The sequence below is a fragment of the Myiozetetes cayanensis genome, unplaced genomic scaffold (genome assembly GCF_022539395.1).
Source record: "Myiozetetes cayanensis isolate MyiCay16 unplaced genomic scaffold, myiCay2020 scf2-11, whole genome shotgun sequence".
Taxonomy (NCBI): Eukaryota; Metazoa; Chordata; class Aves; order Passeriformes; family Tyrannidae; genus Myiozetetes; species Myiozetetes cayanensis.
The window spans coordinates 65767060-65790991 of record NW_026087411.1 but is presented as its reverse complement, the minus strand read 5'-3'; the positions used below and the strand labels follow the sequence as shown (position 1 = coordinate 65790991).

The window sequence follows — 23932 nt, the reverse complement described above, 5'->3', positions numbered from 1 at the left end:
GAAAAAAAACCCCAAGAAGAATTCTCACCAAAATAAAGCCTTTAAATACTTTAGAAACAGATAGGTTTAGGATTTTTTTCCATTTTTTAGAATGGAAATTACCTTTTTTACCATTCAATATTTTTCTTTAGAAAACCATAGAATGCAAACAGATCAAACAAACAAACAAACAAACAAAAGAGATCTGTGAAACAAAAGTGAAATATTTCAATTAAAAAAACCTTCCTTTTCTGCAGATTCAGATTACATTGTTTATTAAGATTTTAATTTTCTAAATATTTAGTTAGCCAGGAATTACTGCAGGATGTGAAGAGATTGTTGTTCTGGCCCAGTCAGGACATTCACTTCCATATTTAGGTGATTTTAAGTCACAGTTGCGTGGGTAACTTCAAATTTAGCACCACCGATTTTTTTAATTCCTGCCTTCACAACCTGAATAATGTTCTTACATAACTGGGCTTTGTCGTGTCCCATATCTTAAGTGTGCCTTCCCTAACATCATCTAGTTTGCTCATTCACAGTGTGCAGAGCACAGGGAAGACCTGACTCCATCACAATTTGGGCTTGGATAAAGGCTGCTGTACTTGGGAGACTAAATTATGCCTCACTTTCAGGAGACTACTGAATCAGTACTCCTACAATAAGTGTCTAACAGCTATGTTTACCAGATATAGAGGATGTAGATGCCTTTGAAATTTAAACAGATTTCCACACAGAAGCCTTCTAAGGCTCTCCTGGCTGTACAAGGAACTTAAGCACTTATTTTAGTGGACACAGGGCTGTGAAGTATCAGAAATTTAGATGCAAGTTGGATGTCTCTGTGAGTCAGGATCAGTTGCAACCTCATTTAGGCCTTTTTGCTTGGTAATCTTACACATGCTTTATCTAATGCATTGTACCTAGTGGCACCTAATGAATTCTTACAAGTACATTATGATCAAGGTAAATCTTTGCTGTTTCCATTTTACAGGCAGAGACTTTGAGACAATGACAAATGCAATGAAAAGCACTGCTGAATCCCACTTTGCTCACAGGAGACAGGCCACAAGAACAGCAGGTGCTGGCCCAGACTCACCTTCGAAAGCTTGGTTGATGACTCCATTTGATGCCTCTTTGACTTCAAGGTAATGGGTGAAGGACAGTGGAGAGTCTCTCATCTCTTGTAGTTTGTCATGAATATAAGAGAAAGTAGGTCTGTTGCGAGGTTCTTGGGACCAGCATCTTGTCATTAGATCACATCTGAAAAAGAAAAATTTACAATGCAAACATTAACAGTAATAAAATCATCCATCTCAACACTTACCATTAAACATCTGAGAAGCAAGTTTAGTGTGAAAACTTTCTATGTGGTACAAAGATTATCATCAGCTGCTGAGGAAAGGAAAAACAAATTAAAGACCAGGTGTCAGGAATACTCACCATGAAACCTTTTTATTTTTCAAAGATGGATATTTTTGAGATTGGGAACAGCTATAGCATAAAAACAACAAACAAACAAACAACAACAAAGCACAAAAAAACCCACTACCACTGAAAACCATATTTTCCATTAACATCTACTCTCACTGAAGAAACCAGAAATATTTTCTAAGGAAGCAGAAAAGTAGGAAATTCTCTCACAAAAAAAAAAAAAAAAAAAAAAAAAAAAGCGCCCAGAAATAAACCTGAAGTTTTCAACTTATTTAATCCTCCTTCAACTCATCCTACCTCAAATTTAGGGGAAGTTCAAGGCAAACCCTCCAGCACAGAGAGAGTTAATTTAGATTTCTACCTCCAGACCAAAACAAAGTGGAGTAAGTTTTCCCATCAAAGGCAAAAATGGTATGAATTTCCTCCGGGTGCAGGGATTCTAGCCCACCTTGTACAACACTATCTTTACCATTCAGTGGAAAACTTTACCTCCTGTTTGTATAAAGGATAGGGCTGGGTTTGATTCCTTAGTCAAGGTGAGTTTATGCTACACAAAACCAAATCCTACAAAAGCCAGTGGGAGACAGGCTGAAAACCAAAACACAGCCAGCACCTGGACGTGCTAAGTGTTGGGAGTGGAAAGAGGTCTTAGAGTCTCAAAACCGGAGAGCAGCCAGTGAAAGGCCTGTTCAGAAAGCTGCTCATGGAATGTGGAGCATTTACCTCTAAGCCCTAAGTTCAAACCCTTGCCTGACAAACACCCTCCCAGACCTGCTGCTATGTGATACCAGGCATTACTGTTATGTGAAATGAATTGGCTTGCTCATATCCTTGCTTATCCATCTTAAAAAGATGACTGATGTCCTTCACCACAACTGGGTACTTTACAAAACCCTTAGTGACAGCTGGGAAAAATCTCTTGACTTCTGATTTTTCAATTATATTTTTCATTAAAAAATTAGTGTTGGATGAGAATGTGAGTAGGAAAACCGTTTCAGAACCACTTTTCATTGACCTGTATCCTGTGGTTTCCAAGTCGAACAGAGGGATTCTGTTTTTTGAAAATGATCCCATGAAATTTTGAAAATCCATTTTAAGAATCTGAAAAATGGTAGTGACTTCATAACACTCTGAATTACTTCATCTGCTTACTTTCAGGTGTACTGGTTATTGATGACACTGGAAATATGGAAGGAAAAGTACTGAATAGGACTCAAAATGAGGTTAAATAACTGGTTGTCCTTCTGCTGTCAACAAAGTGTCTGTCACACTAAATTCCAGCCTTGGATGCTGGAAACCAAACAATCTGCTTTCTGGATGTGCTTATTGGTAGGATATCTAAGCAAAATACATGAGTTCAAGTGCTGTGCTCCACCAGGTTAGCACTTGGGCTCTCATGAGCAGAGCCTTGTGGAAAGTGTAGCAATGAAGTAAAAGAGCTGATGGAATACACTGCTCCTTCAAATGAAAGGAAGAAACAGCCAGCCATAAGCCAACAGAATAAGAAAAAACAGGAAATGATACATAAGTCATAGACTTATAGAATGTTTTGGGTTAGAAGGGACCTTCAAGGATGATCTAGTCCAATCTGCCAGCTGTGTGTAGGGACATCTTCCACTAGACCAGACTGTTCAAGTCCCATCCAATCTGGCCTTGAGCAGCTCCAGGGATGGTATGGTATATCCACAACTTCTCTGGGCAACTTGTTTCAGTCTTTCACCACCCTTATCATTAACAAATTACTCCTTATATACAATCTAAATCTTTTCACTTATGAAACAAGGACATCACGAGTGTGGATTCTGAATTTTTTTTATTCCTATGACCAATCATTGTCTTTAATGTTTTATTGGACAATCTTCTTTATAAAGCAGTTCAGTTTTGCTATGGAGTGGGGACATTAATTGTTGCTGAAACATTCAGTACTGTAATTTTCTCTTTTTAATTATATTCCATATTTTTATTTCCTAAATTAAATGACTTGTTAGTTGTCTTAAAATATCAATACCATATAGAACTGGTATTTTTCACCAAGTATTTAATTCAGGGAGGCCTTAGGTTTCTAATGACAAAAACTTTCATACTGCCTCAAAATATATCTGCAAATTTTGCATGTGCAGCTATTTGTGGCATGATATTTAGCTTTCAAGTCATGCTGTGATACCGAAAATTTTAAGTCATACAACATAAACTTTCACTAGCTCAGAAATGCATCAGCACGAGGTCATTCAAGAGGGTGAAAGCCAGGTTAATATGCCAAGTTGCCTATAAATAATAACTTTTACCCTGGGCATATTCCTGTATATTTGGGGATCCAAACATATGTTGGCAAACAGTGCACCATTTACCATAAGAAAGAGACTCAGAGGACTCCCCTACTTTATAGGGAAAGCCTTTCAGGAAAAAGCGAAAAATAACAGTTCCAAACACAGCCTCAGCTAAAGGTTTATGTTAGGTTTAAGAACTAGCCTTTCAACTATGTGTAAACCTACACACCTACACTTCACACCTGTGTTTTATTTGGGTGCAACAACTGACAACCGTATGTCCAACAGAGCTGCATACATGGGGCAAATTAAATTTCAAGGGCCTGGAAAACTAAGAACTAATACTCAGTATCCAATACTGGAAGCTGAAAGTGAAAAATTCCTGAAATTTGCTACAGAGCACGGAAGCTACAGGGCAGCATTACCAATTTTTTCTCACATGAAATGGAAAATATAATTTTCTTAGAAAAATTTGTTGTGATGAAGAAGAGTGCCTGATTTCATCTGGTGCATTCTGATCAAGGCCTTCTTCTCTCTCATTCTCTTAGTCCCTCCAGGGGCCATTCCCAGAGAAAAATAGCAAAAAGCTTTTAGTTACCAAACTAAAATTTCTTCATCAAAGTCAGTTGCAGAAATTTGCATGGGACTGAGCATTTGGTGAAATTGCAACTTCAGGTCAGCAAGTGGTATGGTGCTTGTACAAATTCTCTTGACTGTAATCCACAGACTTTGAGGATCTATGTTAGCTCAGATAAATCCAAACCTTGGTATTCTCTTGCATGCAAGCCTCACACTCAAATGACTGTGCCAGATGTGGATCTGACTGCAAATGTAGTGCCATTCATAGATCTAATTTATATTTCAATAAACAGGTGTCATTTATAAGTCCCCAAGCCCCTTTTTCCAATTCATTACCAAGCTTTATCTATCCACACTTCTTTGGGGAAAAGTTGATGATTAGTCCCTGGAGCAAAATCTTGTGGAGGCAAGGGGGAGAATTTCTTGCCCTGCCAAAAAAACCCAAAACAAAACAATCCCACTTCCTTAGTGCTTTTTCACCCCAAGGTTTCTCTGCCAGCCCTACTTGCACTTACAGTGTAAGCCTACCACAGATTCCTAAACACTTCTCAGCTGAAGTACTTTGGCCTTTGAACTCTCTTCCTATCAGTGATGGTTTGTTTTGTCAAATGACAATGAGCAAGCCAAAGTGCCGAGGAGACAATTACTGACGGCTGGTGTCCTGATGAAGGTTCAAAACCTCAAGGAGGGAAACAGGAATGTCAAGAATCCAGGCATGCCATTAATGACCTAGGAAAGCCGCAAAAAGCTATTTATGCTACTGACAGAAGCTTCATGCAGGTGCTGAGTGTTCACCAAATGAGATAAAAGATGGTACAAGAGTCTAAGCTCATCAGCTCCTTGGCTTTCCTACTATTAGGCACTGATCCTACAAGTTACAACAGGCAGACCAGTGTTTAAGCCCTATCTGCTATGCTAAGTTCAAGATCTGGGACCTTAAAAATTACTTCAAGCTAAGTTTTCTTGATTTTTCTGAAGATCTGATCACTTGTTTTAAGGCAATTTATGAGCCTTTGCTTAAGTTTGAATGTCAGACTAGTACATGGATATAGCTGTCTCCTATGCTTTTTTATTCACAGGGCAGCTGTCAGAAATTTATTGAGGAAACCTTTTTCAGCAGAAGATATTGAAAATAAAATGGCTTTGGGCTCTCATTTGTTCTGTGACTTCCAGTTTTCCCTCTGTTCTTAAAATCCTAATCTCTTCAGTTCTCCAGTTTCTCCAAGTGCTAAAGCTTGGAAGGTTTTGGTTTTATTTGGTTTGGTTTGGTGTTTTTGTTGTTTTGGGTTGGGTTGGGTTTTATTAATTGCTACTATGGTGTTTCAGCTATATCTGCATAATTATAAATAATAATCTTTTTTGAACTCAGAGAATGGTAATTGGCTGTAAAATCTATCACAGAAATACTGATTTTCCAGTCACAGAATTATTCTCAAGCCTTTTCCTCAGCCCCAAGAGTAAGAATTGTTCACTGTCAGTAGCCTCTCCTATTTGTAGGACCAGCTATCACATGCATTGTCGTGAGTGCTTATGCAGAATGGATGATAAACAAATTGAGACGTGAAATTAGACAATATTGAGTGATAGTTGAGTTCATGTTCAGCTTCCTCCTTTACACACTTCTCATCAGTATGGGTTTGATCCACTAGACATATTTATTTTATTCTTTTAATTGCAAGAATTTTGCAATTAAACCTGAGATTTGTGCTCAAGACACAAACAGAAATTCAAGGCTTTATTTACCCAGCCCAGCTAAAGACTAACCAGAATTATAGACTTCCCTTTTCCTGTACTACTTTGGCTTTTCTTATTGGTTTTTGCAAGAATTCTATCTATAAAGAGAACAGAGTTTATTTTTCACATATGTTCTCATATTAGCCTAATTCCTGCAGCTACCATAGAGAAAGCCAGTTATATCCACTATTACTAGACCAGTAAATTCTTTCTTAAAGACATCTTAACTTTTAACCAATACCACCGGGTATTGGTTCCAATTCCAGCCTGTTCTCAAATTACTACAGATTCATGCCCAGGACTGACTTTATATTGTCCCTGGAACTCTGTTTAAAAGACCGATATCCACCATTCAACTTCAATACTTATGTTCTTATTCACAGGCTGCACTACTGGATGAATTAACAGCAGGTTGGCAGCGAGCAGTGCTAGCTGTTTTATTGGAAACAAAAAGGAACGATGTTCAGCTCTGTGTGGGTATGAATGGCAACAAGCCTCCTGTTTCTTATAGATGTTGTCAACAACATTTAAACAAAATTAACTTACAGGTCATCAGGACAATTGTTTGGAGATTCCAGCCTTCCTCCTGATCGTACATGGTGTAAAACTTCTGTATTGGACAAACCTGGATATGGCTGTTGACCCAAAGTTAATGTTTCCCACACTAGTATTCCAAAAGCCCTAAAAAACACCACCAAGAAAAAAAAAGAAAAAGAAAAAGAAAAGAAAAATTAATAGCCAGTCCTCATGAATAATCTCCTTATTAACAGCTAAAATGTGTCTAACCTAAGAATAAGACTCAGTTAGAAAAATTAAGTAAGAAGTCTTAATTTATTGTTGTCCCTATGCCAGTCTCTGGAACAGCTAAAATAGATGTGCAGAACTGACACACATTCTCAGACTGAGATGCAGCTCAGAAGGCAGTGAGTATACACATCTTCCCTGGGCAACACTCCCTGACTGAGCATGTCCTCACTTAAACAAGTGTTTAGAAATCTCTAGAGGAGATGTTTTAAGTGGAGAGAGACAAGTTCTCCTAAACACCACTCATGGAGCAATCAGCACCTCATTTGGTTTGGCACAGAGCACTAAACGACTTGCTTAGATAAGTGCAAGAGTGACAGTCAAATGGATTGGTGCAGGGGCTGAGGACTTGGACAAGACTGGTGGATATAACCCACCATGAGTATCTATGGCCACGAAATCTAAATTTGTGTGAATCTCAGGTTTTGTGGATCTGGTTTTGTTTGAGGGGTTTTTCATGTCTCCTGGCAGTGGGTCTCTGCTTCTTCACCACGCACTCAAAGCCATTGAAATATACACTTTAGGTAAACCTCCACAGCCAAGTACTTTGACTTTCCCCTGATGACACTGAGAAAGTTGATCTTCAAAATAAAGAAGTCACTTGAAGAGGGTGAAATGGTAAGGGGGAAGTATTTGGCTGTAGGAGTGAAGTGACAATAGAACTAATGGAAAACGAAAACCAAAATGGAACAGTATGCAGGCAGTCAATTGTACTAGAGCTCAAAGCATAAAGAAATATGCTCATAATATATATAATATATTTGTGGTGCCAAACTTTTCATTAGCCCATTAAAATATCACTTAGGAGGAAATCTGTCTTAGCCTAAAAATTATTAGAGGTGGCAATATACAGCCTTTTAATTCCTCCTATAAACCAATATTTTCCTGTTGTGGGATTTAGTATGATTATTCCCACAGCTGTGTAGCTGCTGTAACTCACCAGACATCAGAATGATTTGTAAAGACACCATCAATAAGGCTTTCAGGAGCCATCCATCTGACAGGGAGCAGGCCTTCTCCTCTTTTCCTGTAATAATCATTTTTGTAGACATCTCTGGCAAGTCCAAAATCACCAATCTTTACTATCCGGGAGGAGCTCTCATATTCCTTCTCTGACACAAGGCAGTTGCGAGCAGCCAGGTCCCTGATTTGTAAGGCAGAAAACAGAGGGTGGAATTTGCATTGCAGAATAACGCAGGTCTGTAAGCCATCTGGTTCAACCCTCTCTTCAGAGCCGTGCCAACCTCAAGGTTGGATCATGGGACTTAAGACCTGACTTAGTTCAGTTTGGCATGTCTTCAAGACTGGAGATGACACAACCCCTCTGGACAATCTGTTTCAGTGGTTGACCCTGCGTAGTGAACAATATTATCTAATATCCTTTGCTGTAAGTTGTACCTGTTGCTTCTCATCTTTTCCCTGTACTTCTGTGAGAAAAGTCTGTGTCCTTTAAAGCTACCTATTAGGCAGATGAGGACAGCAAATTGGATCTCTCCACTTGCCCTTCTCTCTGTTGCACAGGGTATGATTCTTGCCAAGGGTTCAATAAGTCCTGGATTCAGATCTTAGAGTAGCACATCATTTTGTGAAAGAACTGCAGGCGATATTTAGCAGAGAAGCATAATATTAGATTTTACTCCAGTGCTCTCCCCTTTTCTGTTACATTGTGACGTCTTTCTAGGCATTTTTTGCCAGGTAAGATAATTAGTCCTGACATTGTGGGTAAACCTGTGAAGGCTAAGAACATAAGTTCTGTACCTGTGTATAAAATGCATTTTCTCTAAATAGACACAGCCTTTGCAAACGTCCAAACATATATCCAAGAGATCAGTCACTGTCAGTAAAGGGTTCTGGAGCTAGAAGAAAGAAAGACAGAGGTTAATCATGCCTTCCAGCTTTACCAACTCAGAATGACAACCTCCCTATGCAAAGATGATATTGTTTCCTCATTTTAAATGTGTAGGATTTTTCCAAGAGAGTCAAAGCACAGGTGCAAAATCTCTGTATGTCAATAGAGTGAATATTAATTAGGAGTAGGGTAAACTGCCAAATCACTACACAGTAAGGAAGGTGAACACATCCTGTTCTTTGATTTGGGGCTAAAAATATCCTCGGACCTTCAGAGCTGTGGAAGAAATGGGACTCTGAAAATTTCCTCCCACTATCAGATCAGGTTTCCTTGTTGCTGTATTAATCAGTGTGGCATATTTCTAGTAGAATACCTGTATATACATTTCAGTATAGTTCAGTACTGACTGTGGATTTGATCAGATCACAGTAAATGAACTGTACAATTGCTATCATGATATAAAATTTCATTGTCGAGTCATTTTGACCTACAATCATAGAATCCATCCACATTCTTAATCTGCATGCTAACTATGAAGAAATTTACTTCAAGTTGTTTGTTCTTTAGTCTTGTCTCCACTTTCCTTCTGAAGAATTTGAGGATACAGGGATAGTATCTTCTTATATGTCTTGACCATGCCTCACACCCTAATGATACTGCTGTTATTCAAAGACAAAAAAAACCTCTACAATGCCTAGTAGACCACATACATGGCCACCATTATTTATGATCACTTTCCAAAGGACTGGTTATGATTCTGACAGAGAGAAATTCAGCAGACATCTCATGACTGAAACCACGATTTTGGTCAGTAATCTAATGGCATTCAATCTTCTTCACAGCATCACTGAATGCAAGGTCAGCACTCAACATTAAAGTCTCAGGGTGTTAGGGAAATACCAAGTCAGACTTTGCAGGTACAGAAACAGCTGAACATCAGCGTGGATTTTGAGAAAAGGAAAAACTGAGAAACTGTCAGTAGTTACAGGTTAAACATATAAGTCTCACAGTCCTTACCTTTTGTTTTCTGGCTCCTCGTAAATAGTTAAGTAGATCCCCTCCTTCCATCAGCTCCAGTATAAGATACTGAGGTTCATTTAACAGGCACACACCAAGTAACTTCAGAATGTGGGGATGATCAAATTTACTAAAGAGAAAGAAACAACTGTAAGACTATATATGAGAAATCCATCTGGTTAATAGCTAACAAAGTGTATATAGCTGTAAGTAATGAAGGAACAGTTTGGCCTTTACAATCCTGCCTCTACAAACAATATGATTCAGTAACTCACAGTGCCTGGATTTGCTCAGTCATGGGGAGAATTCAGGGACATCCCTTCAAAACACAGTCTTACACTGTCTTTGACATGCACTCTAATACATGCACACATATTAAAAAGCACACTTCATTTTATTTCCAGGAAGCAAAGAAAGGTAGCCAAATGACATTTTCTTCTAGGAATAACATGATTTGCCACCTGTACATTGAAAGTATCCATATTATTGTAATAGATTACTTTTACTTATATATTCACAGTAGAACTGTTGATTCAGAAAAATGCACAGAGAAAGGTAAAAGCACAAGGTGTAATATATTATTTTCACAATTCAGAGGGGAACTGTTTTCCACAGTACATTTTCAAGAGAAACAAAATACACATGACAAATACTTGTAGGTATGCAAGTAATTGTCTGTGTGTATCTAAAAAGATAGAGATTACCACAGACGAATTGGCACTCTCAGACCTAGCACTTTTTAAAGAATGAAGAAAGAATATTTTTGCCTCTGTCAGTGCCTGTGTTTTTGCAATCACATCTCTTCTTTTAGAAAATGGTTTTCCTACTCACCACTGTGTGAAAGCAATTGCACCAGTAGTCAGAGAAACTTGACTCTACTAGGAGAAATGATGGTGTCCAAAGTGCCATCAAATGTGCAAGTGTAAACAAATAAAATAGAGGTACGTTTTCCTTCTAACCTCTTTCAATTCACACAATCTCAGGTGTAGGCAAAACTTTAGCAAAAAGTGCGATTTGGAATTTGACAGTTCCGCCTGGTCCCTAGCACATAGCTTTCCATCAGAGAAACTTTGGTCCTTTCAGGAACAAAAAGAGGGGAAGGAGCACCTGACATTTTCCCTACAACCAACACAGACCTTTCTCCACTGAGCTGTCATTCCTTACTTTCCAAGTGATGGGATACAGACAAGGATTTCCTATACATATTTGTACACGACTCACCAATTACTGATAACAAATTACTTTTTTGTAATAGAAACAACTCAATTTCCCCACAGCTGTGTAGCAATAATAGTAGTAATAAATAGTCCTATATCCAGCTTAACTGGGCCAGTATGCATAACATTACAATCCAAATTGTAACAAACTTCCAAAAAGGTAAGCAAAACAAAAGTTGCACTTATAAATCTGACATCAAGGTTTGTAAACAATCAAGTCCACTTATTTTTCCTTTCTAAGCTTGATTTCATTTATGAGACCTTACAGATGAACATAAAGAAAAATCAAGTCCTCCATGTTGTGAACTAAGTTATTTTTTCATATTAAAAAACTAAATAATAAAAAATATTTTTTATTGTTATTGTTTAATGACTACTAGGAATACACAATAGACTTTTCTATTCTCTTAATTTCTCTGACTCATTTTATTGGTGTACTTACTTTTATTGGTGTATATTAAGGTTTGCATTTAAATGCAATAATTTTCACTTATATATTCTTCCAGGATTTCTGGGTTTGGATTATTATGTGCAACGAGAAAGCAGAATTGGGGAAGTTTCAGAGACTTTTAACTATGGGTCCATATAATTTCCACACTACACAGAAGAGACCTTAACTGGGTATTTGACTTCTAGATAGACTGAAGACAGAGTATAAGACATTTACACACGACTGCTACTGTTTAGAATTAATTTTTGCTTTAATGACAGGGTTACATTTTGGTTTTCAAAAGCCACTTACCTCATTCAGGTACAGTGTGTAGAAAAAGTTAGGCAAAAAATGTAAGATTTTTTTTTAAATGTAACTAAAAATAGAATGCTGTGAAAATCAATTTCAAATTTAATAACACAGTGTTTCTGTGCATGATATAAGATCCTGCATTATTTTAAAAATGCATCTAATTCTGCATTCATGAAATAAAAGTCAAAGAAGAGCAGAGGTGTGTCTGAAAATTAAACCACACTCTTAGTCCAGTGTTACCATCTGAAAACTTCAGTTGAACTTCTACTTATTTCCGTGGAGACTCTGGAAAACCAGATTTCCAGCTGAAACACAAACCTTTCGATGTGAAATTCTTGAATTGGTGTCAGATGCATTACATCTACCTCAACAGAAAAGGTATGTGGCAGCCTCTAGTGGTAAATATGAACACTTTTTAGAAACAATTTCCACAGTAAGTTAAAACTTCAAGGCATCAGCTGATTCTGATGTGTTTTAGTAAACAGATCAGCTGATCTGTTTTGGTAAAATGGGATTAGCCAAATGTTGTCGAATTGCCTTTAGCAACTAACTTAGTCTTAGATGAGCATGGATACCAAAATACACCAGTCCAAACCCAAATAAATTCATAATATGAGCATAGTGAACTTGCAATATATATTTTAAATTTTGCTAATCTGTTTTAGAGCTTTAGTTTCATTAAGATTCATCAGTAGTGATTTACTTTGTTAGCAGAAACAGGAGAACACCCTAAAAGTGCCACAATACTTTGTTTAGAGGAAAGTGATGTTTTCATTCCTCTGGAAGGCCACCATCTTCACATGATGCTGGCTTTGAAGGGTGCCCAGAGGCAGAGCTGTCCCTACCTCATTAAGTATGCCTCCTTCAAGAATTCGCTCTTCTCATGGTCTGTCGCACCCTTCTTCAAAGTCTGCTGAAGAGAAAGTAAAAGTGTAGTAACACTTTGGTCATCACCAACATCATCACATAGCACTTAAGTAAAGCAATCAGACATAGACATGGCCTTAAATATACCTTATTTTCCAAAAATCATTACAAGGAGATGGGCACAGCTTTAAGTGCCTTGCAAGAAATGCTGCAACGAAGTACGCAGATTTGTCGACACCCGTGGCTCAGGTAAAACCTCTAAGACAAATCTGTTTGCCCATCCCATTCCATTGCCAGAGAAATACACAGCTACGATTACCTTGACTGCTACTTTGGATTCCCCGCTTCCATCTGCCAGGATATCTACTGCTGTCCCTTCATACACTTCTCCAAATGCTCCACTTCCTAACAATTTGTGCAAGTTCAGTTTGTCCCGAGGGAAAGCTGGCAATGATTCAACCTCTGCCTGAGAAGGAAGAGTACTACAAAACAGCAACACTAATCACTTGTTCATACCTAAGAATGTTTGACATTTTATTAAAATTCTTCCTCAGATGAAGCTGGTACTATTTGTATCATCAGGTACATTTAAGAGAAGCTTAGTTGAGGCCTGGATGATTTGGAAGCTGTTGGAAAACACCAGAACTTTGTCCTTCCTCATGCACTTGCTTTTCTGGCCAGGGTGAGCATGATGAGTGGGCTAGGGGCAATCCAGGCCAGGCTCCACGCCAGGTAGACCACATGTCAGGGGTGCCCTTCAGAGCAGACCTGCCCTGCAGCACATATGCAGCCCTTAACTCTACCTTAAGGTGTCAGGAATGAGTGCCCTGAGGAAAAGTGGTACAGGGAAGCCCTTTTACATGTTTTCGTCCTGAAAATACATGGTTTTGCCCTGAGGACATACCGTATAGCATAACAGGCATTGGCTATTCCCACTGCCTCAGACATCCCTCTGAGTTGAGCTAGTTCTTTATCTTCCTTGATAAACACTATCTGTCTGGGCAAGGCCTGTTTTGTGGGTTTCCATCTTTGGTGCCATACTGGAACAGAAAAGGAGACAATGAGGTATTTCACACTGAGAGCATCCCAATGTGCAAACAGGTTGAAAGGCTACAGACTTTTTATTATTCAGTTCAACATGGCCCCCAAGCAGCTCATGTATGCAAGTCATTTCCAACCAGCCATCCGGCCAACTTTTTCCCACAAAACACATATTCAGCTCATTGTGCTGAGAAACCAGTCAAGCATCCATTTCTGTATGTGGCAGGATACAAGCCCAAAGGGTGGCTGCTGCATCCTAGGGAAAGGAAGAGGAGTGAGAGGACAGGACCATCATATGTGGACATGCACACTTCAGGGTAATCATTACATCCCTTCTTCAGAAACAAAGCTTAAGAAAAAGATCAGATCTTGGGTGAAGAAATGCAGTTCCAAACTTGAGAATTGTAAATACAAGTTTTTATAAGGATACACATGAACATCAAAGCTTCTTCAGCATTCCTATGCTCTCTCTGCAGGTAATCAACAGCAAGAAAGGCCTGAGGATGGAGTGAATTTGCATCCTGTCCTCGATAGTGAAAATATAAACAGTTATCTTTAGGGCCTCGGAGAATGAGAATATGAAAATTCCTTCCAGCTCCCATCCTAGGAATAGCTCAGCATTTCCTTAAACCTGGAGGACAGTCATCTCTCAACACCTGGACTGCCTTCTACTGAAGTCTGGCAAACCAAACATATGCAAAAATTAAGCCACATACCAAAAACGAATAGCAAGACCACAGCCGAAATCAGAAGAACTCCAGTCACAGAAGCAATGACAGCAATGGTGCCCACGGTGCCCATGCCTTCTGTTAAATAGAAGGGGAAAATTTGTTAATGATTGTGTATACAAACAGGATCAATCCTATGGAGGTGACCTGAGAGAACCCTTGAGCAGCCTGCTGTGTAAATGTAATAATAATAATAAATATAATGGCCAGTCTACACGAGTGAAGATCCGGGGAAGGTCTTTACACCTTCCAGCCTGCGCATTGGATTTTTTTTTTAGGTGAGACACAGTGTGCGCGGAACTGAGCCCACCCTTTAATCCTAAGCTTCATCTGCCAGGGCCAAGCGAGCTTGGACAGTGGCACTGAGGTCCTTAGGACGTAGGTGGGTTGCCTTTAAGGGCTAACGAGCCCCACCTGCCCGGGAGTGGCCCTGATGGGGAATCGAACCCGGGTCTCGGCGGTGATAGCGCCGGGCCTTTACCACTAGACCACCAGGGGCTCCTGTGTAAATGTATTCCTCTGCACAAAGCTCTCTTGTAGACTGTATGTGGATGTCTGCATTTGGTCAGACTAATCCTTCTTCCCCAGATCTGGGCCATTCCTGTGGTGATGACCTGCAGTGCATGCAGAAAGAGAAAATACTGAACTGTTTAACCACTCAAGATGAGATTTCCAAAGGCACCCACAGAGTGTAGGTCTAACATTCTGGCCGAAGGAAAAAAGTAATACTCACACCTTTGCCCAGTGTGGGAGCTTGCCTTTTTTCAAGAATCATATCATAAAGCAGTGTCAGGGCCACAGAAGCAAACTGGTATAAATGAGCAGAAGCACATTTCAGGCCCACTGTTCTGTGCAGAAGAGCCTGCATGAGCACTAACAGCTGGGGTCCATCATATAAACGTCATCATTTATTACCTACTAGACACATTACTTTACCTTTGCAGCAACATCGTGGTTAAAATAGCAAGTCTCTGTTCATAAATTAGTATGATTACTTAGAACTAAAAATAAATAAATAAATAAAAATTAACAGAGTACTAAAGTATGAGACATACCTTTACCAAGAATTATATTCATGCTTGTGTCACTGTATTCTCCAACTCCCAGTGCATTTGCAGCTGCTGCTCTGAACTGGAAAGTTCCTTCTAAGTTCTTGGCCTTCCATGTGCAAATACTGCCACAGGAGCCATTGTAAACCACCTCCCACAAGGACTTCATTTTGCTGATGTTGCCAGACTGCTTCCTGAAACATGCACAGCACAACAACAAAGATATGTCATTAATGCCACGAGGGCAGTTTACTGCTCCCCCACCCCACCCTGTTTTTCACTTCAGTTCCATGGTTTTCACAACATCCCTCTGCCTGCATAAAAACTCAGCCTGGTTGTGGGATTGTGGCTACAGAGCAAAAAATTGTGCCATGCCATTTCAGCAATGCTAAGAATCACATCTTTGTCTTGGCATTGGAAATGAAATACTAGAACATTCTGGAAATAAAAAGCTGTAGTACACTTTCACCTGTTCCGGTGTATGCCTCACATCCACAGTTTCAAAACTTTCTTATTTAGCTTTCAGAGAAAAGTAACTATTTTTTTCTACCCTGTTAAAGTTTTTGATCCCCCAGGCCCAGAGTAATTCAGTGGCTCTTGTGCATCAGGTTTCACAAGCTAAATAGGAAGCAAGTAATTGGCAGTGAAGACACAATTCTTTAGCTAGCCACTTTCCCATAGTATCTGCTGACTGGTGGGTGTATTTCTTCCTTTCCCCACTGGACTGAGATGGATTGCTCATAGTAAATTCAGAGCTGATTATTCACAAACCAAAAGAAGACCATGTATTTGAACCTGAAAGGCCATATCTGAAATATCATTTTCTGTCATGCAAGACCATAATATATCATGTGAAATGACCTTCATGAGCATGTCAATCATTCTCCCAACACACCCTAATGCAGAAAAAAGGTCAAATGTTTCTAAACCAGAAAGACATGGCAAAACTGTATTTTCATGTCCTCAGTGTGCACATATCCCTACTAGAGCTTTATGAAAAAAAGTGGTTGCTTCAAAGGGCTATGCAAATATTTTCTAGAATGCTATGCAACTGACAACATTTTTCTATGTAATGTAAAAGGGCCATGAGGGTCAAAGTGAAATTCAGTCAAAAACATCAACATGTGCACATTCAAACTGAAGGAGAAAAGCTTATTTCATTAAAAGACCACCTCAGTGGTGCTTTATGACTCCAGAGATGAGTAAGAAGCTGGAGTCTGAATAACACAGCAGCTGATGCACAGCTCTGACACAGGCCAAGAGACTGACTTTTCTTTATCCATCTACAACAAGTCAGATACAGACTGGCTGTTGGTATATCAAAATTATTGTTGACTCATAGCATGTGGGTCACTGTTCCTCTATGCTCATAGGACTGTACAGAGGAAGCTTACATCACAAGGAAAATATGTCTGGGTGAAAACTTATATAGGTAAAGTGCGCCCAGCCTCAGAGTGCTGTCAGTCCTTAGCTTTCATAAGCAGAGAGTTAACTGAGAAGAAAGAAATAATAACTGAGTTTAGAAAACTGCTTCCTTCCATCAGTAATGATTTCAAACAATTATATGGCCAACATCTCAGAAGATGGACTCTCCTCATTTTTAAATAATGGTTAATTAAGGTTTGCACTGACTGATTTAAACAGGTCTCTCCAGAGTCATGGTCAAAAAATGGTCAGCTTCATTAGAAGTTTCAGAGTCACTGCCCAGAGCAATACACTCCAACCTGCCCACTCAGCCCTTCCAATGTCAGTGCAGGAATAAGCATGAACTGGCACTCTAGTGTAACATGTATAGTCCAGGCAATCTGTATTTGATGACAGAGCATTTTAAAAATTATATAGCTGTCAGAGACTGAGACAGTTAATGACTTACTTATTGTAAGATCACCAAAAGACTTTTGCAATCTGTAAAGAAACAACTGCTCACCCAGCAAAGCCTACCCCTCCTTGAATATGCCTACTGTGAAAGGACCTTCAAATCAGATAAGTGAGTGCCCTTGTCCAACTATCCCACGTGCAGGAGAGCATGCATACCTGAAGCCACAAACGGGATTTGAACATAAGGAAAGAGACCAAGAAGAGACAAATTCTGCAAGGTGGGATAAATTCTTATCATGCCAATGTCCTCCCTTACATGATGACTCTGCTGTGAAAAACCCTTCAAAGAAGCATTGAAAACTTGTGTCATGTCCCGTGACATGATCAGTGGTAAAACTCCTCACTCTAGTGACGTAGCAAGTGTTCCCATCTGAGCTGGAAGTGTACATTTACTCATGAAACATTGGAGGGGTGGGCTTCTCCCAGACCCAACAGACCAAGACCACCACTTCAACCATGGAAGCCCTAACTAACAAGTCTCACCCCTGGATCCAGTGGGCAGTGACTACATATATTTTTCCACCTTTATCCTTTCTTTCCCTTTCTCTCCCTTATGCATTTCCTGAAGTGTTATATGCTTTAATGTTGCTACATTGCTGTACATGCTTTAATACTTCTGTATTGCTGTAGATGATAACACCCAAAATGGCAACATACCTGTTTACCTTTGAGACAAAATTGTTCCAAAATAAACTCTGCATATATATGTTTGCAAACACTGATTATTCAGTGTCACTTCACTCTAATCCATCTCAAGGGATTTATTAATAAGAATTTGGGTTACTGTCACCTTATGGGACAAGCTGTAACCACAGTCATCCCATACAATAGTTGTAGTCATCCCATGCTCTACTTCTGGCAACACTATAAGACCTTTTCAAGAGTCCTCTGAACACTAAGGTATTTATACATATATTTTAGCCAAAAATACATAGTACATACTTGAAAACTGTGATTTGAAATTATCTCTGAATCTTCTAACTCATTGACAAAGATCAAAATATATCACTATATTTCAAAGTTGGTCTGAAAATATTGTTAGTGTATATTTTCTTCTAAGTTTTCCAGGAATTTCTGGAAACTATAGCTACTTGGTTTATCTAAGAAAGAGATTCCAATGAGAAGGGCCTTCTGCATCACAGATTCTTCACTCTTCCCATCAGAGCCAACCTGGAAATCCCTGCACACCAGATTTTTTCTGGGCTGCTACCTATGGGAAGGGTATCTGCATGCACAGCTTACCTGCTTTCTAAGATGTAGTAGGTCAGGTTGCTTCCATTGTCATCAGCCTTTTCCCACTGTATGGAGTTTTTAGTGTCTTCTGCTCTTTTTGGCACTCCTGGCTTACTGGGAACACCAGCTTAAGCCAAACAGGGAAAGAAGCAGAACTTTCAGTATGTGTTTATAACAAGACAAAGGGCTAACAGGCACAGAAAAAAAATTAGATGTGCACATGAGTGTTTAGATGTACAAAAGGATGGAGGATCTACAGCAATAATCCCCATCTGGAATGTATCTTTAGCCTTCTCTTTGCAATGGATAAATTTCAAAATTTTTATTCACATTCAGCCTTTCACCAGTAACAAGTACACATGAGTATAGACATTTCATTTCAGTTTCCCTCACTCTGTTCCTCTGCTCCACTTGGAAATAAACCTCATTTCTTTCCCCTTATTACTTTCAAAGGTATGATATTGTGTTATTTATTTTTCAAACACACAGAACTATTGGTTCTTAGTATAAGAAAATTGCCTTCTAAATTTTAGAAAATATTATGTTTAATATTCACATCCTGAAAATAGTCTTAAAATCTTGTTATCCTACATTAAGTGCTTACCCATAGTTTTAAAGCTTGTTGAAGAGGAAGTGCTTTTCACTCCTGTAACATAAGCTACTGTTACTCTTACAAAGTAGTTGGTTGAAGGAAGAGTTCCTGTGAGGTTGCATGTGTAAACAAGATCTGCTGTGCATGTAGTGCTCACAGGAGAAAACCAGTCACTCTTTGTTGGCCACTAGAAAAAAAAATATCCTCATGGTCAACAATATTGCTCTTCTGAAAGCCTGTCACAGTTCTATTCCTGGGTAGAATAACTACTTTTCCACCTCTTAATGTTGTAGTGGGGATAGGACACATGTCCTGTTTCAGTCATGGGACTTTGTCCTCCTAGAGACTAAGGCCACAAATTCTAGGTTTTTTTCTTTGTTTTCAGAAGACCTACAAGTCTTGCCAGTAATAAAGATCTACAGATCAAGTGACCACTTTACACAGCCAAAAGGAACCTTCTCCTTTTATTTCTGGATCACCATGATGTGTCCGTGAGTTCAGCTTGCCATGACACAATTGAAAGGAGGTGGTTTAGTGGAATTGTGCTATGACATTTGTTTTAGGGTAGGGAAATCTTTGGTGTAAGTCTAATGAATCTGATTCTCTATAATAAAAAATCTATGTGATTCAGCTTAGCACATGACTTTTTCAGCATCTACTGGTTCAAGCATTAAAATCTGAATTTCCATCCATGTTGCTGTCGCTACAGCACTTCTACACTTTGCACTACTGGATCTGTCTTTGTCTCCAGCATTTTCTCCTACCTCTATAACAGAAAAATACAATTCAGATACCAGGTTGTAGCTAATATTTATCGCTGAAAACCCATTTCTTATTTTTCTTATGCAGAGCAAACTAAGGATTTATAGATGCAAGCCAGGTTGGGGCAGAGCAGTGAGAAAACACGGAGAGGGCTCTGCTGAAACAGGAGACCAGGGAGGAATTCTGGTGGGGTCACCCAGGATGTCCTTTGGCACTATGGAGTACTAAATGCTCTAGCTGCATTCCTCCTTGTTCCTGGCAAACACTGTCTTCATCCTGCCCCTTCTGAGACACTAAGACTGACATCACCAGGCCGAAATTATCCACTGGGCCTCTTCATGTACATCCTGCCATTCACCCTGTCCTGCTCACCAGGACAGAGTAGCTTAAATTCACTCTAATATGAAAAAAAAACCCTAAGTGGTATTTTTACCTTACACAGCTCAAACCAGAAGCTGGATTCTTTAATGTGCAGAGGAGCTCTCCATTCTAGCTGGAAACTGGTGTTTCTGGGAACTATGTTGATAGGTGCAGGTGGAGTCTCAAAAGTTTTTGCGATGACAGGGACGCTTTCAGAAAACCAGTTCTCGTCAGGATGAAAAGCAAGAACCTAGTAAGGAAAAGAACGAACTATACAATACCAGACAAGTTGGAAAGGCAGCTTTGCTTTAGCAACCCAAAATGTTTAGGAGACTAGCTGTTTTCAAACAAGACAGTGTTCAGGCAATACAGATATAGGTGTAGAAATATTTTAAGCCTCATAGCTGCAGCATTACACATCTTCAGGCTGGAAGTTCATGGCCTGGAGGGCATGGAGTACCCTTCCCTTCCACAGAGATTCTTCTTAGTTTCTCATCTCAGCTTTCTTACCAAGACTTTTCTCTTTCTAGACCTTTCATAAGTGCCACATGGTCTTACACAGATATGCAGATGTCACATCATGTTATGCAGAAGTTTAGAACCACAAAAACAAAAAGTGAGGAGGTGCCTTAGGATGTTGCCTTTCGCTAAGCCACAGTCTAACACAACCTATGTTTGGTATGCATACTTGCATAAACTCATACAGGTATTTAGGTAGGTGTATGTATACATACATATATATATGTATTCCCCATGTAACATCCAAGTCATTAACAAAAGCACAAATTCAAACAGATCCCCTCCTGCCATCATCTGAATGTTCTCCCAACTGTGAAAACCACATTGTGATTGTGATGTACCAAGACCACATTCTGCAGACAACATGTTTACTTGTTTGCTTTTGAAAATGTCACTCTGCTGACAGCCCTGCTGTCCAGATACATCATTTATTGTTTTCCTTTTAAGTCTTCATCTATAAAGGGAGAAGCAGTACATTTTGTTATGAGTCTATACTAGACACTTTTATTTGCCTGCTTTACAGAAGAGCAGTAAAAATATTTGCAGTTTAGTGAAAAAAACAATAAAACTACTTGCAACTGTACCTTGAATGAATTTTTTGTTCCAGGTTGGAGCCCACTGACAGACCAGGCAAGCATCCCATTTGAAAATTCACTTTTTCGCAAGGGTTTCGCTGGAACAGGAGGTAATGAATTGACAGAGATTTGATAGCGGATGGATTCAAGAGGTCCATTTGGCTTCAGAGGGTCACTCCAAGATATACTGATGGTGGTGTCAGACAAAACTAATATTTTAATAGTATCAACTGCCTCTGGTACTGAAATAGAAAGAAAAATGAACCTTCTTTTAGGTATAGATCTCACAAGAAGGTTTTTTTTGTCTGTTTTATTTTTAAAGAAGTCAAGAAATGTCACCAGGGAAGGAAAATAAGGTTAGATGTATATGAATATGATTAATTTACAGGACTGACACTTTACACATATAAAATTCATATTCTTTTATAGTCAGTCAACTACAGACAAGTTGGAAATATTCTGAGGGACTTTTTAGTATCCTCTTGGCTATCCTACAATGAAAGCAGACAAAAAGATACCAAAAAAACAACTGGTGTTCTATACCACTACATTTATAGTCATATCACTGAATTCCTGCTCTCTCTTTGTTTCTTGATCAGAGTCTCAGATAGGAGTTTATATGATGCTTACTTGGATGCACAAACAAAAAAATACCTGTGCACTATTCCAATTGGAAAATCTTCTCTTGAACAGAAACTTCTGATGGAAGAAAACCCAACATTAAGCATTGTTTGCCATCATTTGTAATTTTACTCAGAAATACGTGATCTGGCTGAGCTGTGTAAGGAAGAAACTGGGTTGCTGCTTTGATGTCCATACTAGCTTGTTAATTGTTCTCATTCATCATAAACTCATTAATTGTTCTGGAGAAATCAACCTTTCCTTTGAAGCTTTAAGGTCACAGACTTTGAAATAGTATATGGCATACCTCACCTCTGCATTGAAAAGTTCATTTGCTATTTAATTGTCCAGATAGATAAAAAGTTCACTTATTTTCCCAACATATCAGAATGATGAATCCATATGGTATCATTTATGTCCTAGTAGAAAGACTATAGATTATTTAATGAAATATACAGAAACTTGACAAATAAAGACTAGACAAATTTCTCATTTCTCTAGCTTAAACATATGTGGAGTAAGAGTGACACTCTGTGGCAAGAGAAAAGCATTATTTTTGCTAAGTTGTCTTCCTCCTTTTTCATGCCCTCTATCTTGTTATTTGATGGAAAGCACACATTAATCCAAGTTTCTTTTACTTCATTACAGAATTGAGAGAAAGGCAGAAAGAATTCACACAGCCTCAGAGGTGTAAAATAGTGTACACACTTCAAGAGGCTCTAGCAGCATCTGATTACAATTTAAACTAGCAGTTACATTCATGAAATTGAGAACATAAGTGTCGGGACACATATACCTTCTATTTACAGCTGGTTGGAAATTTTTCAACAAATTGTGAAAAGCATTCTGAATGATGATGCAAATACATTTTAAAAATGCTCAGGTTTGTGGGCTGGGATATTGGGGGAGGAGGGGAGTTGGTTGTTTCCTTGGTTTGGTTTGGCTTTTGTCTAGGACTTTATTTCGATCCGGATGTTTAGTTTTGCCCCAGCTCGAGCAGCCTATTCTGAGTTTCATGTTTCATTTTAACTTGAGACTGAAAAATTCCATTTCAGTAGAGCAATTCAGTCTCCCATTTCATATGCTACCCTTATGTTTCACCACTGAAAGGGTGTGCATTGCTGCAGAATGGATAGGTTTACCATACAGAGAAGTAATGGTGTGAATTCTTGCCACATCCCAATAGTATTCAATCTTATTCAATCAATGTGTCACACTAATTTTATACTGTGGATATGGATTCCCATGCAAAGAATTGAAATCTATTGGGTTTTTTATTTTTTTTTTTACCCATAGATTCCTTAGGAATACAGAAAATATAGAATCATAGAGTCATCAGGGTTGGAAGAGACCTTTAAGATCATCCGGTTCAACTCTCTACCCAGCACTGTATCCCTTAAACAACTAAGCCAAATCACTCAGCACCAGATCCAGACGCTTCTTAAACACCTCCAGGGATGGTGACTTCATCGTCTCCCTGGGCAACCTATTCCAATGCCTGACCACTCTAACAGTGAAAAAATTTTTTCTAATATCTAATCTGAATCTCCTCTGCCTCAGCTTAAGGCCGTTTCCTCTAATCCTGTAACTGAAGACATGATAGAAGAGGCTGGCTCATAATATTCAGAGATCCACATAGGATGAGAGCCTATTTGCTTGATGCTGCAGATGCCAAGAGATCTGACTGTTGAGAGGAAAAAAAATAGCATAGTTGCAAGAGAACTTCCAAAGTATAGTTTGTCTGGATTCCAAAAGAAGAGTGGCAATATGCCTGCACCTCTTGTTCCACTTTCATTTGAAAGATGAAAAGAGGTTCATCTTAAACTGAGGGGGAAAGTGTGACTGCTCCCAGGACAAAAACCAGAGAATGATCTGTGCATAAGAAAAGCCACTGGCAGTTCACAGGTGATGCTCTCCTGTGGACAATGGTAGCAGAAAAAGCAGTTACTTATTCTATAAATAAACCTTTAAAGAAATCACAGAGTACAGAGAAGAAAAGGAAACAGGACCCCTGGCATGTACTTGTTACCAGGTATTCTGAATAAAGTGTTTCCTTGAACACAGTTGATCAGTAGGGGAGAGAGACAT

At 39.0% G+C, this 23932-nt stretch overlaps 1 protein-coding gene across 1 annotated transcript in view; it reads right to left on the bottom strand.

Annotated features, from left to right (window-relative positions):
- The window catches only part of ROS1 (ROS proto-oncogene 1, receptor tyrosine kinase), a 74289-nt gene that overhangs the window by 10206 nt on the left and 40151 nt on the right, over positions 1–23932 (bottom strand). Inside the window, exons 30-43 of the mRNA XM_050315396.1 lie at positions 21233–21465; positions 20203–20379; positions 19020–19194; positions 18425–18542; positions 15311–15498; positions 14244–14333; positions 13391–13526; positions 12806–12968; positions 12465–12529; positions 9661–9790; positions 8553–8650; positions 7735–7938; positions 6537–6671; positions 1076–1239 (exon numbers count right to left, since the gene is read on the bottom strand). Coding sequence (XP_050171353.1) covers positions 1076–1239; positions 6537–6671; positions 7735–7938; positions 8553–8650; positions 9661–9790; positions 12465–12529; positions 12806–12968; positions 13391–13526; positions 14244–14333; positions 15311–15498; positions 18425–18542; positions 19020–19194; positions 20203–20379; positions 21233–21465 — 2076 coding nt within the window. The remainder of the gene's footprint in view (positions 1–1075; positions 1240–6536; positions 6672–7734; positions 7939–8552; positions 8651–9660; positions 9791–12464; positions 12530–12805; positions 12969–13390; positions 13527–14243; positions 14334–15310; positions 15499–18424; positions 18543–19019; positions 19195–20202; positions 20380–21232; positions 21466–23932) is intronic.